General features: G+C 40.0%; 1 protein-coding gene across 7 annotated transcripts in view; it reads right to left on the reverse strand.

Moving 5' to 3' along the window:
• Nucleotides 1–478: 478 nt before the first annotated feature.
• Nucleotides 479–19,255, reverse strand: part of SLC44A3 (solute carrier family 44 member 3) — a 99,179-nt gene continuing 80,402 nt past the window's right edge. For 4 of the 7 annotated variants that reach the window (XM_086753588.1, XM_086753587.1, XM_086753592.1 and 1 more), the window contains 5 exons: nucleotides 16,867–16,950; nucleotides 7,267–7,404; nucleotides 6,546–6,782; nucleotides 4,387–4,485; nucleotides 2,991–3,286 (listed from right to left, as the gene is read on the reverse strand). In XM_086753588.1, the coding sequence (XP_086609714.1) occupies nucleotides 3,281–3,286; nucleotides 4,387–4,485; nucleotides 6,546–6,782; nucleotides 7,267–7,404; nucleotides 16,867–16,950 (564 nt within the window). In that variant the 3' untranslated portion in view covers nucleotides 2,991–3,280. Of the gene's footprint in view, nucleotides 1,805–2,736; nucleotides 3,287–4,386; nucleotides 4,486–6,545; nucleotides 6,783–7,266; nucleotides 7,405–7,532; nucleotides 7,810–12,600; nucleotides 12,863–16,866; nucleotides 16,951–19,255 lie in introns of those variants that run through there. The other 3 variants (XM_086753585.1, XM_086753590.1, XM_086753591.1) reach the window with 3 other exon arrangements.

Below are 19,255 nucleotides of genomic sequence, written 5' to 3' on the forward strand. Positions count from 1 at the left end.
GAAATTGTTTGTGCATTGCTCTATTAGTTTCTGTTATCTATGGGTGTAATACAGTGATTTGACTTTCAACTGACCTATTTGTTGAATAAGACTTTAGCTTATTTGCTTCACTGAATCTAAATTTGAAAGGACCGCTGGAGGTCACTGGTCCAAGCCCTGCACCTGAGGGAAGAGAATTATTACCAAGATGTCTGTTAAGACCTGCTCTTCCTGAATGAAACTGTTTTCCCCCTTGAAAATAACAGTATTTAAAATTTAGAACTATTGCATTGAACACTGAAAAGCAATGCTATGATTAACAAGAAAAACTTGGTTGCTTTCATAGTTTGGGTGAAAGCAGGGTCTCATTTTGAAAGCCTGAACCATGCCCTCCTGCTCTTTCCAAATCCAAAACTGCTGCTTTAAACTGTTTGCACGCATTTATTATGTATGTACTTGAACAGAGGAAACAAAACACCACATGAACTGTTCTCAGTATGTCTGTTTTCTTTCATTTACAGAGGTATCCAGTGGAATCCTAACTGGATTAAGTGAGAGTTTGAAGTAGGCACCAAGCAAGACCAAATGCAAATCGCCTTGCTTAAAACAATAAGCTGTAATATGTAGCCATTTTCTCATGTACAGACACCAGTAGTCCCCATCTCTTGTTTTTAAGGAATATAGTTCTAAAAGTACCTTTCATTCCTCTGAATCCCATTTTCCATAGCTGCAGGAAAGAAGAGTCCACAGAGTGTTGAGCTTGCTTCACAGAGCATATGTTTCAATATCCAAAGTGGCTTGGATGAGCAGCAGTGCCCAAGCTAGCACTGTGTGTTCACGTGAGCTGTGCCTACCTCCAACTCTGCCGCCTGCCTGACTGTGCTGTCCCACAGGGGAAAGCAGCAGTGAGCAACGAGCACTAAGTAGCATCAGCTTTGGTAGGGGCCTCTAACTCAGCTCAGGTGAGGACTCCTGCCACACAGGAATGCTACAGTTGGAGGCTGCTGACACAATCGCGAGTGGAACGTATGTAACATTGGGAGGGTCTGTGTTGCACCTGAAGGCTATAAAGCTATGCTTTATGTACAAAACTTAATTAAGAGATACACATTCCAAGCTCTTATGTAGAAATGTACATGACTCAAAACATACTGTCACAGTTGTAGTTTCTGGGCTATGGGCAGTACAGCACTGCTTAAATGAGACACACTCAAAGATGGCTTAATGGGGATTTTTCAGTACCTTCCTTAAAAAGCAAAGCAAACTTTGTACTATGTGTCTAAAAGTCCTTTCTCCACCTAGGAACTGCAGTGGAGGCAATGACACAATCATATTTGCAATGAACAGAATCGCTGAGATTGGAATGGATCTCAGAGGGTCACCTAGGGATTGTCTGAAAACCAGGACATACTGATACAAAAATTCCCCTCCCTTTCTTCCACCAGAGAGTTCCTAAGCTAAGGGCCAAAACATACAGTATCGAATACAAACAGGAAAAAGACCCAAAGAGTAATAAGAACTGGTTTTTTTTTTTACCTTCCAAGCAAACCTATGAGGCTTTGTAAATTGGTAAACATTTTTACATTGTGGAGACGCTACTACCTGGAAGCAATCTTACTGAGGAAAGGTTCTGCCGCTCTGTAAGTACCATATCTGCTCTGCAAGTACCATATCTGCGCACTTTCTCACAGTCAGAGAGCTGTTGCTTATTCAGCATGATTTTCAGTTCCCGCTGCATCCACAAACCAAGCACCAAGAAGACCCAGGCGTACAGTTTTAACTAACAAGAGGTAGCGAGTCATAGCCAGTAGATGACCAGCTTCACCTGCCAGGCATAATGTAATTAATCTACTGCTTTCCCTTTTTCATCATTATGCCATGAAATGGCTCATATTGAAGTAGACAAGTTAATTAAATTAAGAATAAAAAAGCAAATCTTAGCATTCCCTAGCAGATAACTAGTCTTGCAACAGCAGGAGATCAGATACAGCAAGTAGCTGAAACATTTGTCATTCAGGCTATCAATGAGCTTTTCCTGTATGTCGCTTACACACTGTGACTAATCAAAGGTTTATCAATCTATTCATTATGGCAGCTTATGAGTCACTTACCTGCCATAATGTCTCACTTCCTATACTAATGTGTACTTTACTGCCCTGGTTGGAGTCATCTTCCCACCTCAAACTTCTCAAACCAAAGGTTAAAGGAGCTTTGGAACAAAGAGAATAAAACAACGTGCCACTGAGTGAAAGCTAAAAGTACCCCGTACTCAGAATGAGGTGGAGCCCACTAAACTGTATTAAACCAGGGTCCAGGTACAAAGTTTAAACAAAACTGAGAATTGCTCACAAGAAAATGCTGACAGTGTTACCAAGTTATTTTTTTATAAGCTTCTACACTTATGTCCCTCTTCTGACTAGAGCCCTGACAGTCTCTTTGCTACATTCCTCCATGATACTTTATATTTCACATCCATGTTACAGCTAACATTTCTATAAAGTATTATTTATAATATCCTCTTATCTCATTTCTGTCCAGCCACTGCTCATCTGCTACTTCTTTGTCAAGCTTTAAATCCAGATACAAATTTTTCTGCTTCGTCTTTTCAGTTGCAAAGGGAAGGTAGTTGTTTATTTACAAAAAAAAAAAAGAGGACTATTCCTCATCTGCCCTTTGGAGAGGAGCTAGTGGATAGTTTATGATACCAACTTGTAAAAGCCATTCTCAAAAGAGAATTATTAAAAGAAAGACACCTACCTCATAACCGTTAATTATCTTGACTACCGAGAATTGCTATCAATGGTAATTTCCATCAATGAGCTCGGTACGGTTCCTTAATTACTTGCACTGGCTGCTCAGATACACAGCATAAACCAGGAAACGGCCATCTCAGAGTGCGTCCTTTACAAATGCCTCCTTTACTGATTCAGGGATGACTGGCCCAGTGTTCCCAGATAAGCATGAAAAAAAACCCTGTTAGCTGGCACACCAAAAAGTTAAAAACAGCTCAATGACCTTGTTGACTTGGTATTTTCAGTCTGACAACACAGAAATTTACAAGGAGTTTGTTTACTAACACCTTTCAGACCATCATAACAAGTATATTAATAAAAATCAGATGTGCTGACACACAAAATTACATTATTCATACAAACAGCTTGCATATCATTTTATCACTGCAGAAGATACAACAGAGATGTAGAGAACTAACACTTTGTCCTGGGGTATTGGCAACCTTTACTTTTTCTCTGACTTTTTGCTTTTGCTGGTCTCCCTTCATATTTCCTGGTGCATTTCACATTCAAGTCTACAAAGAGAAAAAAAAGGAGTCAAATAATGCGTAGCAGTAGTCCTGTTACTGCATTTAAATGCCGTAAGAGTAAACTGGGAAAATAATTGCAGTTCTTTTGTGTCTCAAATCCACAATCCTCTCGCAGGGAATAACCTCCCTGTTCCTGGTATATGTGATCAGAAAAAAAAATTACCAAGGAATTCAATAACAGACCCAAACAGTGAAAAAATCAAGTACAACTATCCCTCACTGTAGCAATGAACTGAAACAGCGCTCTGTACCCCCACTGCCTGTAGCAGACTGCCCACAAGACTGCGTGAGAGTTCACCACAGTCTGAAGCAGATCAAGAAAAGTCACCAACATCTGTTGCACTTGTGTAAGAAGTAGCTAGGAGGACACAAGACACTAGTAGTAGTGTCCAGCAGGAGTAGGTGCCAGAGTAGTTGTTGCTGCAGAATCTTTTTCAGACAGCCCTGGCTTGGCCCCTTGATGCTGGGGAAAATCAGCCCAGATTCTGAACTTGCTGGGGCAGCTTCTCAGGTTGGGCAATTAGCAATATTTTTTCAGATGTCAGTTAGTGAGCATTTTCTGTCAGGACTTTCCCAAACCTGGGTGTGGGGGAACACTCCCTTCTGGCACCTCAGCTTTTTTACCCCAGCATAAAACTGAGTAAATAAATATATACACTGATAGACAAGAAAGAAAAAGGGTGGGGATGGAGAGGGAAAGCCTCTAAGCTGTCATCTCACAGCTCTGGAACTTCAGCAGCTCCGGCGTGAAATCAAGCAGCCTACTATTCTGACTTTGCTACAGCAGACATGTGAAGGACTATCTGAAAAGGATTTATCTCCCATCCCCTTGCCATTGTTTGATCTTTCTGGGCACACTGGGGAATGTTAAGGGTGAGAATAACTATTTGATCCATCCATTTAGCACCATCAGAGCATCTCCTGATGAAGGAAAGCAATAGAAGGAAAAAGAGGGTACTAGGTACAGCGTGTTGGTTTCTGTGAGACATCAGGAGATACGTGACAGCCTACATCCATTCTTCTTGGGACATAAAGGCAAATGCATTAGCTGGCAGATAAACATCTATCCCACATTCCTGTCTCACCATAGGTTGGAGCTCTGTCCCATCTTCATTGTCCCGAAACGCTCTCATGCTTCTGTGGTTTTGCCCTTCTGTTAACTTGTTACTCTGACTCATAAATGTCTATAAGCAAAAAACGGTGAAATCATTTGGGAATGCAAACCATGTAAATAAAAGCACCTGGTAAAAGAAGATAATTAGCCCTGGGCTAAGAAACTGTAGCTGGTACCTAGCTGGATGACACTGAGTGGATACCGGGAGGGACTCTGCAGAGGCAGCAAGGGCGATGAATGCAACTGAGAAGAATAAATCAAGAACCTCTGTTACATCTCCTACTACAGGAATGAGGACTCTGGCTGTCTGAAATCCCTCACCCACCTCTCTACCCACTGCCACATATTGTCCTGAGGGCTGCAGAGCCCCCCTTCCACCCCCAGATGTTTGTAACCCGCCTGTAACACAGATGTCTCAAGTTAAATGCCTTTATGTGTTGGGAAACTCCAAGTTCTCAGCTACATGAGTAAATTTACTCTTGATCATGCAATGAGGAGGGGTTTGGATGTGCTGCTCCTGTTTTTCCATACAAGGTTATACAGCCTGCCCTGCTTGGAAGACTCCTTACCCCTGTGGGAAGTCCTCTCTTCACTCAAGGCCCTAGGGCATGGCTAATTACAAGGAATTAAGACCAGAGTTAAAGAGAAACTACCACAAAGTTTGTAAGTGGAGAAAGGAAAGCCTCTGTTTGTTTCACGATGGAGAATTGGCTTAAGAAGTATTTTAGCATTTGGCAAAACAGAGGGAGAAGAACAGAGGTCAAGGCTTCAGAGTTTTCCATTCAGTAACATATTCCTATTCGGGACACATGCTTAAGTACTGTTTTGAATCAAGGCCAAAGACTATCCATCTGCTTTCTTCTGTACAAAGGGTTAAGCCTATCTTTAGGCTGCCTTTTGGTTTTGGTTTTTTGTTGTTGTTTTCAACAAAATTCTATTAACATTAGAGGGAATATAACAGCAGCATTAAAAAAAACAAAACAGTTCTGACACTGTCCTGAAAAAATCCATCCAGAAGATTCGTATCGTATGAGCTATTCTGGCTGCTGAGTTTGTTTTTCATTAATCACTAACTTTTCTTTGTCTCGTGGTTTACGAAGGAAAAGACAGAACTGGCAAAAATAGTATAAAGGGAAAAAAACATCTGCATCTTCAAATATTCTCTTAATATGAAAAGGATGGCATATATACATTCAAAGATGGGATAAACTTTTTAGCAGGGCTTCTTATGGTAGGATAAAGGGTAATGGTTTTAAAATAGAAGGAGATAGACTCGGACTGGTTATAAGGAAGAAATTTTTTACAAGGGTAGTGGAATACTGGAACAGGTTGCCCAGAGAGGTGGTGGATGCCCCATCCCTGGAAACATTCAAGGCCAGGTTGGATGGGGCTCTGAGCGACCTAATCTCCTTGCAGGGGAGTTGGACTAGATGACTTTTAAAAGTCTCTTCCAACCCAAACCATTCTGTGATTCTATAAATATATCACTATTAGCTACGTAATGATTCTCCATGGAAATGCTTGTAATGCAATACAGTAATTATGAGGGTAAAGACATAGAACAATCAGTCCAGAGGCAGAATTTAATTAAGAAACAGAAGAAGGTATTTTGGTAAAAGAATCTATATAGGTAGGAAGCAGAGCAGCTTGAATTTGCATGAAGTTTGTTCAGAACGACAGCATCCATAGGATATGGATGGATACCTGACCTGCTGCTGGCAACAAGAAGCTCCTTGTTTACTTTCACTTGTCACTGTGCAGTAAGTCATGACAAATATGAACATCTCATCATGGATCAGTCTCTGCAGCTAACTCATCTATTTATTTACATTTTTAAATTAGCAACAATATATTGAACATATATCTAATAAGGCTTAAAAAGTCAGCCATTACTTATGGAGCATGATCTAAAAGAAGACAGGAAATCATAGCATAAAGGAGCCAGAGGGAGCCATTTACTTCCGTTTATAAATTCACATATGATTTGTATCCCTGAGCTCATCCTGTTATAAGGTGTTGGAAAGGAAACAGCATGGGTTGTGAGTTCAAATTACTAGGTCTTGGGGAAAGAAAAAGCCCCCAAAAGCTTAGAACGGCTCAATTATCTTTGCTGTTATCACTGAGGTTTACCAGCAGTTCCTGGTCCATGAAGTACGGCTTCTCTGCAGACCCATCATTTGTTTCCATATCAATAGCAAAGCAAAGGAACATGGCATCTGCTGTCACTTCAAACACAGACAGAAAGCTGTGGGACATCAGGTAGGCAAAAAATCCAACCAGCAACAGAGGAACTACCCAAGCTTGGAACTCCCGATGGTAGTTAAATGCCATCAGTCCTCCAAAAACAGTAAAACATACAACAAACACCTGTAAAGGGCAGTGAGAGATAAACGTAGCCTCATTAATCACATAGAAATGTTTCTTAAAAAAAACAAGAGCCCCCAAACCCTAAGGCAAATACATTACAGCCAATATTTTAACAGCACACCTCATCTGGGAGATAGCTATGCAGCTTCTGCCATCACGCAGTTGTCATCCTTTGCGTTCGATTCAGTGTGTAAATTCTGTAGGGCAGAGGCAACCTTTTGCTACGTATTTACCAAAGACTCATTGCAATGGGAACTTAAGAGTGGCGTCAAGGACACTACTGTAATGCAACCAAATAACTCTGTAAAGATTATGAAAAGGATTAAATTCCTCAAACATTATCTTCTCTCCCAAAGCCATTTTACAGCATTAACAACACTGAGTTTAACAAAGATAAACCTTATTTGCTTTAGGTATAAGAAAAGAGAATCAAACTGTGATTTTTCATTTCATTGTTACAGAACAGGGCTTTTCTTACTCTTACCTTTCCTAGAAACAGGATAAAATCTCCAAAACAGCTAATGTCTGCAAGTTTAGCAGAGTTCTTTGCCAAAATAAAGACGGCATCCTTTGCTGATGTACAAAAATTTGTCCCATTTATGGCTGTAGTTGTGTATGCTTGCTGAAATGAGATAATAATATAGTGAGAGAAGAAAGACGCCTATAATCTAGATTTTACTTCAGCAAAATGCAAAGCCTTAAACTCTATTTTGAAATAATGACTTTATGAATAGAAAGTTATTTTGCATAATGTGGCAATTTTATTTTAAGTTACTATAATAACTGTGCTTCTAACTTAAAATAGTTTTTCTACATAATTTCCACAATTAGAAAATGCTAAAATAATGACTAAATAAATTTCTGAACCCACCTTTATCCAATTTATTTTAAAACATCAATGTTCTCTACCCTGATTTTTGTTAATGAATATGACACAATTACCATAAAACACACACTTACCTGGAGTCACACTATCCAAACTTACTTGCTCATTTTCTATGAATCTATCGCAAAGACTGCTGGCAAACTATGTAAGTAGAACAATCAAGTTACGTAGCTACAAGTCATTTAAAAGTTGATGATTAAAAAGCATTTATACATGGCCCTTTCAAATTATTCATCTGCTTCTGAAATCTAAGCTTATGACTACAGCCATAAAATAAACCTTTTCGTGGAAGATTAAACCAGTTGTGAAAATGACTGGAAAAGAAGAGCTAAAGGATCCTGGACTTGATCAGTGAGCGTTATATCACGAAAAAAAAACCCCAGAATTTCAACAGACAGTAGGGGCACTCAGAGTTTTTTGAGGTATTGAGAATTGGGCAAGATTTCTCTTTGTGGAAACTGGAAACTTGCCAAGACTGGTGGGGAGGATAGAATATTTACCTTCATGGATTGGATTATTTTAGCATTTGTTATGCATAACTTGACATGGATGTTCCACTTACAGAACACCTCAACAAGGTTTTGAAACTGTGTACAACATATCAGCTAAGAAAAACAGCACTCAGGATACCCAAAATGTATGCTGAACTTTACCAGCAAGTCTTATGAGTAGTTTCCCTTTACTCAAAATATTAGAAGGCGGATTATGCTGCAAAGTATTAGTTACATCTGGCACAGTCAGTAAGAACCACAGAGTGCAAGGGATTACTGTTCTGAAGGAATGTATACACACCAACATGTACTTGGTGCTTAGATTACTTTCTGCTTCACCTGGAAGTGAAAAAAAAAAAAAACAAAAAAACCCCCAAACAAATAACAACCTAGTTTGCCGAAAGTGAATTATACTGACCTACTGCAAAACACTCCCTGTTCAAAAATCTGGTTTTTCTCCACTTACAAATCAAAATATAAAATAACTTCAGACATCTGAAAGCAGAGAAAATTTGTTTCTGCAGAGTCCAGTTTTACCCCATGGCAATTTCTGTAACATACTGTAGTACAGCAAAGCTATATTGACATTATCTTAAAATATTACAGAGAAAGAAAGAAACTAAATGTAGCCAAAGATCCTTTGTCTCCTTATTGTGGACATTATTTATTTTATATATGATAAAGGAATTTTTTTTCTCTGATAGTAAGCAAAAAAAAGAGTAGAAGTAAACAGTGATATCCTGTAAATATTGTGCTTACATAGTAGTAGATACATCCATAAATGGAAAAAGTATAAATAAAGACCATGGATTTATTGCCTACCCTAAAAAAAAAAAAAAATCAAAGACTCTACTGAACTCTACAGAAACACGTAGAGTGTCTGCATCAAAATCTGTTTAAACAAGCAAGTTCGCTTCATTCCTAAATAGGAAAAAGTGCTTTCAGTGCTAACTTTCACGTGCACGGACACTGTTCCTTTCCCCGAGGAGCGCTGTAACAGGGCCAGCGGAGTGGTGTACCCTCTGGCTTGGGCAGGCATTGACTACAACATTTTTGCTTTCTGGGTTGCCTATACCTCTAAAAGAGAAGCCCACCTGCCTCACTCAACCCAACAGGCTGGCAAGCAGCCTGCTGCTATCCGTGTAAGGAAACCCGATGGCCTGCAAGCTCTCCCACAGCAGCATCGGCCCAGGATGTGGCAGCAGGAGAGCTGGCAGTTCGGTAAGGCTAGCACGAGCCCTGCAGGGCTACCATTTCCGCAGGACACAGGCATAGGGCAGATGGCCTCAAGTCAAGCTCTCTCTCTGTCTTCCATCTGTAGCTGTCACTGCATATTTTGAACATGGATAGACCTATCTTTATAACACACTGTGAGCTAAGTCTGTTTCATCATTCCCATTAACAGACAGGAAATTGAGACACAAAGTAGAAATGGGTTTTCTAAGTTTGTTTCTGTCCCCTAAGAACTTAATTCACCAAGCAGATCCTGATCTGGTGAGGTCAGTATAAATTTTGCCAATAAATTAAACAGAGATTCTGTATTCATTATAAATAGCAAAACAGGTCCTGTTTTAAAAATTAAAAAGAATGTTAAAAATGCACGTGCACTTGTACAAATACTATTTCCAAACTTAAAATAAATAACCATTTGTTTGCACTCTTGAATTAGCCACTTTGGTATCCGAAGAATGTGCAATGAAAAGCATTTCTGATATTTATTAACTAGAACAGTTATCTTGGAAAGACTGAAAATAATGCTGGAGATTGGATACTACCTGCATAGGGATGTCATGTTACAAACCAGTTGATTAAAAAAAAATGGCATTTATAACAATTATAACTTCACAAATCGTGTAAGTATCAACTAGTCATAACACGCAAACGAGAAAGGCAGCCAGGTAATAACCCAACATTATAGAAGGAGTAAGAGATTACATAGAAATGTGAGAACTGCTGAGGGCTACAGAACACTTCATTGATATAGGTGAAGCAAGAATGTTACTAGTACAAGCTGAAGGCTTAGTCAAGTGGTCTCTACCTTTCATCAAAAAATACATTTCTGAGGAAAAAAAAAAAAAAATTTTGAGGGTTTCTTGTTCAGCCTAGACTGTGGCTCCATACACTTCCCTCACAATTCTCAAGTTTCCCATACAGACCTCACACCCCGATCCCATCCAGCCACACAGAAATCTCCATGTTCTCACTAACAAAATACACATCTAACATTTAAGCAAATGTGTGTTTCTATGAAACTCAAGAGTTGCACAGAAATGAGCTCAAATGATTTCACATCTTTACCCAAGAACACCAAACACACACAAGCTATTACCAATATTTGCAAATCATTTTGGGCTTTGGACTAAGAAACTTAGATAGTCCATTAATTTTCCAGTTGCAGGATACGTGCAACAAACCAATCCCTTTCAAAGAAAAGATCATTGCGAAGGCTAAGATGGTAGACTGTGGTCAGTTAAGAACCTGCTATCATTTAGAAATAGGTTATTTAAATGTGTTTTTTTACAGAATGTATTCTCTTTTTCTATGCTCAAAATCTGCTAGAAGTTCAAATGAGCTCAAGGGAGACTGGGAAAGTTCAGGGAAAAGGAATCCACTGAGAGTTATTAAACACACAGAAAACACGCTCAGCTCACGACATCCCTAGGCTGAAAACAGATTCAGAAACAGCACTGAGGATGGGTACATACACACCAGCTCTACCTTAGCATTCACTAACAGCCACTGGTGGAGGTGGGATACTGAGCTAGATGGAGACTCGGTCTGCCCCAATATAGGACCAATACTATGTTTTTTATCTTTGCTTAGTGAATTGATGTTTTACAATGGTAATCTCTGCTATGCTGACAAGCAAGTAATAATGGCATCAATAGCATACCGTTGATCAGCAAGTGTGGGAGATAATGGGCCAGGAACAGTCTTTATTCCTGCACCAGCAAGTTGGTACTGTATCGGCACCTTTGTGAAGAACACAAGCCTCCTCTGGCTTGGAGCCTGGGAACTAGACACTAACTTCTCAGTGTCAGAATGAATAAATAAGGAATGTGAATGTTTACATATTTCCAAATACCACAGTACAAAAAAAAAAAAAAAAAAACACCCAACAAAACAATCTATTTAAAGAATATATCCTTCTCTGCCTCACAACACAGAATGTCAAGGGTCCTGGAAAAACTGACCTGCTAGTTTCATGAGAAAGGCACTGTGGCTCAGATCCAGGCCCCAAGTTCCCCAACTGTTGAGAATAATTGCTACTTTGTGTAACAGCTGAATCCAGTCCTCCATTCTAGGACTTGCTTTAATAAAGTAAGTTTGGGGAAGAGAGGATTGCCATAGCAACAGAATCTTCTTTAAAAAGAAGCAGGAGACATGGTGGTCTCAGATCCCACTTCAGCTTTTTCTGCTTTGCTGGTATTTTCAGCCTGATTTGACCTTGTGGCTGCCAACTCTCTTGGGGGCTGCCCTGGTTAGCTACATCCAGGGCAATGCTGTACAGCTCAGGCTGAACTTTTAAGTGTCACAGCTGCCAATGGAATCCCCTCAAAAAACAAAATCCAGTGGTAGCAAGAGGCAAAGACATTTCTGTGGCTGCTGTACAGCAGTTAGCAACCCAGCGAGCAAGCTGTATCATGTCTCTCAGATAGCGGTGGGAAATGACAGCAACGTGAGCCTGTGAGGCCCCACTGAAGAGATGAGGACATGTAAGACCAGAAGCGGCTTTCAGTCACTCCAGTCCCTAGCTATTTCAGATTAGCACATTATACAACTTCTCTTAAATGGAAAGCTCCCTCTTTAAACTACTTAGGACTTTTCCTTCTCCCAGCCCTTACATTTGGAGCTATTCCAGACAGTTGTCCCTCTTGTCCTTAGGAACCTTCTTCCAACTTCCAGATAACATTTACTCATGAACAGTTTACATCTACTCATTCTTCTGCTGATCTTTTCTTGGCTCTTATTCCTCCCTGACATTTCTTGTCTTGATATACTCACAGACAGCTAATGGGCTTGCTCTTACCATTCATCTGTCAAAGTAGACACATCAGGATATTCCAGTGCCCCTCAGTGAGATAAGCCTGACCACCTAACCAGCAACTTGTACAATGGCATTTATCGCCCTCTTTATAGTGCAAGTATTTAATCTCATACCTTCCAGACTGAACCTGCCCTTTCTGCAGCCTTGTTAACTAAAGGCTACTGTCCTGTGGTTGACAAACACACGGAGAATATTCTCCTCCCTCACTTCCAACCAATAAGCACACAGCTAATACAGAAATGGTTATTTTTTTATTCTTACACTAATTACCATCTATAAGAAACCCTTCAACAGCCTCCTGAATTTTCCAAAGCAATCCAAGAAGCAGAATTTTCCTTTATTTCCATTCCACCTTATACTTGCAGTCTGGACAGACTGGAGAGGATCTTGTCCTTCAGCTTTCCTTGCTTCCTACTCTGTGTGTCATCTACTGCCTCCATGGCTGTCATCCAGCAGGTGGAACCAACAAGACTTTCTCCTCGGAGGGTAGCTGGGTGTTCTTTCCTGTAGCGTCTCACTGCTACACTTGGACTTCATTTCAGCCACAGAGGTTGGACTACAAGGATCCTGCTTTAGGTGCCCACTGCATCATGATTACTGGAGCTGCTTACAGTAGCTTCTGCAGTCAATGCGACAATATTCTCATTTGGGATTTCTGAAATAAAACCAAACTGAACATTTCCAGAGAGTTGTTCATAAATTGCTCTGCTTAAAAGCACTGCCTTATAGGTCACTTGCTTCATTGCCTTTTATTTTCTCTCTTTTTTTTTTTAATGGGATAGGGTAGAGGAGAAAAGTATCAAAGCAAGAATTAGTCTTGTTCATCTCTATCCCCTACATGATTCACCTAAGTAAAGACCCAAGAAATTTTATTTCCTGCTATTGCAGACATAAAGCTTCTAGAAAGAAAACAAACATATTTTAAAATTTTTAACAGAAGATGAACATTTTAGCCAACTGGATTTTCAAGATGATTGAAAATTTAGCTTAACATCTAGAAGCAATTTTGCCAGTAACATTAAAATGGAGTATTGTTTTTGGAAAAAGAAGGAAGGAAAAAGAAGTACTTGTTGGGGTGAGGCACAAGGTGTTTGGCAGTGCAGAGGAGAACTGTACTTACATTACCATGCATGAATTTTAATTTTATCTGGGTCACTTCTCCACAAGGCGTTTAACCGCAACCTCCTGATAGGCCTCCATCCAAAGCTTAAGAGACAACCAACTGCCATGGATACACGGCCATTAAACAGACATGCTTCTGGTTTTTTTACACTAGACAGTTGCTGCCTCTCAGTATCAGTGAAGTGTCTCAGTACCAGCAAATGCAGACTAACACCCTGCCAACTTCAGTAGTGGCTACCACAGGGCCCAGAAGGCTACACTGCAAGTAACTGTGCTGATGAAAATAAAGAAACCACATACTGCACAGCAACTCCTTCAGAAATCCATGCTCTGCACTTCAGAGCGGTTGCTTGCCAACTGGCTGCAGAGGAACCCAAAGCAGACACAGAAAAGCAAAACTACCCTGAAATAGATATACTGAACCCCCCAAGAAAGTCACTGCAACAATGCTGTAAAGGCCAAAAAAAAAAAGCTAGGGCTTTGATGTATCAAAAGTTAAGACTGCCACTACAGTTTAAGAAAGCAGGGGACAGACAGACCTTGTAGCTCCCAAACCACATTAAAAAAAAAAAAAAACAACAACAACAAAAAAAAAAAACCAAAAAAACCCCAGTATATCCTTTTTACGAAAGAAAAATTTCAATCTCCCAGATTTTACTTGAGATGATTGGATATGTTTATCTGGAACATACTGAAATAATCAGAGCCAGAGGATGAAAAATCTGTGGTAATTCTGACAAGTGTTGGCAAACAGAACTGTCAAGTAAGGATAATGACTTTATATTCACAAAGCACTTTTCATCCAGATAGAACCCAGAGTGCTTTACAATTGTTACTAATGGATTATACACACGTATGAATCACTTCGCCCATGACTGAAATGGAACAGCTTAAGCAGTGAACTGTTTAACAGCACATAGCAACACTACACCACAGTTTAGCGCAGGATCCAGTTGCAAATCCAAGAGAAATTTAGGAAGGCAGAATGTAATTATCCACATTGCAATCTGCACAGGATCCTGGGTTTACATTACCCCTTCTGCAACAACCGCCACTGGAAAAATGGCAACTACCAGCATCTAGCACAGCCCTCTGTCATGATGGGAAGACAACAGGGTACCGTTTTGGCCCTGTTTCAGTGAAGTTCCCAGGAGAGCTGAACAAAACTCAGCTGAGCCTGCAGAGAATTAGTCATTTCAGGGATGCATGTAACATCAAAGTCACTGTTAAATCCCACCTGAAAGATGGCGCCTCAGCCCAAAAAGTACTCTTTGATAACAGCAGAGCACTTGGTTGATCAAAAAAGAAGCTCACACTCTATCATCAGTGTTACTTTCTCTAGCACCTGTTTCTCATCACAAGTTTCCCAGAGGGAAAACAAGGGCTCTGTTTAATCCTGATTAAGCTTGCGAATGAAGGAGCAGAAAGAATTTAAATTATTTCAGCAATATAACAACAGGTTGAAGAAAATAGTGCAGAAGTGATGGAGAAGGTGCCCTTTTTTTTTTTTTTTAAGAGTTTCTGGTAATTATATGCTTATTACTAATCCTAGAATAAAAGGCAAAAACATAGTAAGGAATGTGAAGACATACAACGAGCTTTGGACCAACTTTTGTAACAGCTGTTCTGCATTTCAGTAATTTCAGCTCACATAAAAATCAAAATCTGAACTAAAAAATACTTTCAAAATGTTAGAAACATAGGTACAAGCAATTTTTTAACCCCTCTGAAGTCCATGTTCAACACCCATGTGAAATTTCAAGGCTGCACTCAGCAGCTTTCACTGATCTCAGGAAGAGCTCTTAAGAGTTCGGTACTTCTGTTAATCAAGCCGTATGTTAAGCTGCTTAAAATTGCAGACTCGTCTATTTTTTTTCCTCCTTTTTTTTTTTTGTTTCTTTTTTACATTTGTCTGCAGATTTTACAAAATTGAAGATGAAGATTTTTCAATCTTAGTCAAAATATATTTCTTTAAGAAACAGGCTTGAATATATTTTTAATAGGAAAAAAACTAATTAGATACATTAATTACTCTGTGAAATGCATTAATCTGAGACCAATGTTACCTCTTCATACAGATAAAATTTCTACAAAAATCTTAAGTGTGTTCTTGCTTTTCTTCTCCTCTAATCCTATCCCAAATTGCCCTGGATTTGGAGCACGTGGAACACCATCATCTTTGCCAAAATGATGTTCAAACAAACAATTATCTAACAGCAAACACATTATTATGATCACTAGGTTAAAAACCACAACTCATATAAAAACAGAAATTTGCTTACAACAGATTAGGAAACAGGAAATCTTTTAAGGGAACAAGACTTACAATACAGCCTTCTGAAACAAAAGGAAGAACATTACAGTAATTAATTCTTCTTTTAACAAACATGGCACACAGCAGCTGGAGAAAGCAAACACTAGGATATCTCTTTGAAAGGCAGGAAGCCAAGGGGAAAGGGTGACTACAAATGGAAAGCCTGGAGTCAAAATGAACTCTAAGATTCCTCACCAAGTCAGGGACTGTAAGATCTACCTAAAAAATGTAAGTCTGGAAAATTCATCGTCTAGACCTAGAGATTTCACTGCACAAGTATTTAATCTAGGCTGAACTAAGCAAAAACCTCTCTCTTCATAGTTGTCCAAGATTAAGCTCAATTTATGCACCTGATTTAGAGAAGTCAGACTCTTTATCAGAATTGTCTTGTTTACTTCACTACTGCCCTCAGCAAGGAGAACAAAGAATGCAACAGCCAGAGTTAGGAATCAGCATGAATATCTGATTCCCTTTCACGTTACGAATATCACAGTCACCAGAGACATCAAAAGGAGACTGACAAAGAGAAAAATCAGCTATTTACAATGGTGTCTACAGAGCTGGAAAACACTTGGACAAAAGGATCAGGAAGAAAAAAAGTAGGAGTCAAGTATCTGAACAACTGCTGTATGTCAGAAATCATCCATTTCCAATGAAAACACTTCTGAAACAAAACTGCTAACAACACAAAGATGTCTTTCAAAGAAAGAGAATGTTATATCATCTGGCTTTTTCATCATGGATCATATTCCCAGATATACTGGTAATGAAAATTAGCCAGGAGTTCAAGTTTCTCAATTCAGGCCTTTCAGGTGGAAAATACTGGATCTAGTTTAATGACACACCTCCAGGTGGGTTTCTTTCTTCTTCATTGCTTCCTTCCACCTGGACCCTCTGTATTTCAGTAGTCTGTCTGGCACAACTCAACAAGATGTTAAGTCTTCTTAGCTTCAGAAATAAAAAGTGGCCCTCTAGAAGAGCCATCTCCAGCTGTATTAACAACCTCTCTAAAATCTTGCACCTTGTCAATTCCTTGTTTCTTTGCACAAGTCCCATCTACACCTTAAGGCTTTTTTATTTGTTTAGTTTAGACAGCCAACAGGTAACTTTGGCCTGCATGCACTGGGTGTTGCTTTAGCCAGGCTAAACGGAGCTAGCATACACACAAGGCTTCTAGACTAGGTATGCAGATGGTTAAGCAACAGAGAGATGATAAAGCATACCTGGTTAAAGTATCTTAAGCAACTTTCCTGGCACCAAGACCAGCAGAAACAGCACTTGAACAGGCACTTTGCACATACACTCTCCTGCAATAAAATGAAATGTTTGGTTACTGGACACAGAATTAGACTCAAACAAAACAGCCATTTTAGAAAAAACTCGTTTTACAGGTGACTGACTCTTCTAATAAAGCATTCACTTAGGCAGCAGGTATTTCCTTTTGGATTTTAAGAACTGTTTTTAATTCAGACCCTTTGGTATTAATGACTGAAGAGCTGAGCATATTTTTCTTTCTTCCTGTGGATGGAAGATTCATCTCTGGGAAAAGAAAATAAGTGCTGCAAGCAGCTTTCTGAGCTAAGAGCTGCTTGGAGAACAAAACAGGCAGGCAAGTCAGTATCTCTTACAGTACTTTGCAGTGATCAGGAAGTATACTGACAGCTTTTTACCTTTTTTGTTTATCAAAAGACTTTCACAGTTCTGAAATTACTAGTACTCTAATGAACAAAAATAAAAGAATGGGCAGAAGGACTTATATGCATGTGTATTCACTCAGTATACATTCATTTTTCAGGACAAGAGGAAGAAGCATGCATTAGAACAGACCATTCACAGACCATCAATCTATATTAATTTCATACTAAAAACACAGCAGAAAAGCTCAGTGTTTGTTCCACTCCTCTCATCCCCATCACATCACAAGCTCAGAACTGTTCATCATATCAAGATTTTACCAAGGAAGACAAGAAAAAGACATCTTGGTAGCCATGGTAGCCTTCCAAATTAAACTGATTGTTTTTCCTGCAAAAGGAAATTCAGCTCAGTGATACTTGAGTCTTTTTAACTTTTTTTCAGAGGTCAGAATGTTTTTGTTTTGTTTTGGAAAGCAGAGATCTTCCAGTCACTATATGAAAACCTCAGGTCCCCACAACTACCACTGTCTGTGCAGAAACCACGAACCTCCCAACTTTTTTCCAGAGAAATTCCAGAAAATATTCCAGGAATAATTCCTTTAAAATGGCAACTGCACAAGCAAATTCATGACAGCCGAGAATACTTTAATCTTACCATGTATTGCTAGAGAGACGATTTTACTACAACTGTATCAACCTCAGTAATGTTTATTAAAAGCCTAAAGTAAGGGACTTCAACTGCAATCTCCTCTCTGATTCTGCGTAGGAAACATCTGTGAATTTACCTGCAAGCTTGCAGACCCTTAACTTTTATGCCTGTTCATAAAAAACAGCGGCATGTTTTGCAAGGGTGGCAAAGTCTGGGTGAGGTCTACCAGAATGCAGCATCACTTCTCCATCCTTTAGTCCCACTACTCTGGCCCTCTAATGGAAAAAGCCTCATCGGAAAGGGGCCATAGCCTGTCCTTTCTCCAATGGGAAGGAGCAAGGCTGCTTTGCGGGGGGATCCTTTTGCGAACTGAGGACATGAGCTGGCCTTTAAACAGCACTTTATAGCCTCTGTGGGAGCAGTTACAGGTATGGTTCATGTCACATCCTCAGCTGAATGCTTGGCAACTGCACCAAAAGGAACTTGTAGCACACCGCTATAGACACAAATAATCACAGAATCATTACACTTGGAAAAGACCTCTAAGATCATCAAGTCCAAACATCAACGCAATAGCACCATGCCTACTAAACCTGAAGTCCACATCTACACATTTTTTAACACCTCCAGGGATGGTGACTCCACCACTTCCCCAGGCAGCCTGTTCCAGTGCTTGACCACTCTTTCAGTAAAGAAATTATTCCTAATATCCAATCTAAACCTCCCCTGATGCAACCGGAGGCCATTTCATCTCATCCTCAGTAGTTACTTGGGAGAAGAGACCAACACTCACCTCACTATAACGTCCTTTCAGTTAGCTGTAGAGAGCGATAAGGTCTCCCCTCAGCCTGCTCTTCTCCAGACTAAACAATCCCAGTTCCCTCAGCCGCTCCTCATAAAACTTGTTCTCCAGACCCTTCACCAGCTTCATTGCCATTCTCTGGACATGCTCCAGCAACTCAATGTCTTCTTGTACTGAGGGGCCCAAGACTGCACACAGTATTCGAGGTGCAGCCTCACCAGTGCCGAGTCCAGGGACACGATCACTTCCCTACTCCTGCTGGCCACGCTATTTCTGATACAAGCCAGAATGCTGTTGGCCTTCTTGGCCACCTGGGTACACTGCTGGCTCATGTTCAGTTGGTTGTTAACCAACACTCCCAGGTCCTTTTCCACCAGGCAGCTTTCCAGTTACTCTTTCCCAAGCCTGTAGCGTTGCATGGGGTTGTTGTGACCAAAGTGCAGGACCTGGCACTTGGCCTTGTTAAACCTCATACAACTGACCTCGGCCCATAAATCCAGCCTGTCTAGGTCCCTCTGCAGAGCCTT

Source organism: Chlamydotis macqueenii, chromosome 8 (genome assembly GCF_036417535.1).
Source record: "Chlamydotis macqueenii isolate bChlMac1 chromosome 8, bChlMac1.mat, whole genome shotgun sequence".
Lineage (NCBI taxonomy): Eukaryota > Metazoa > Chordata > Aves > Otidiformes > Otididae > Chlamydotis > Chlamydotis macqueenii.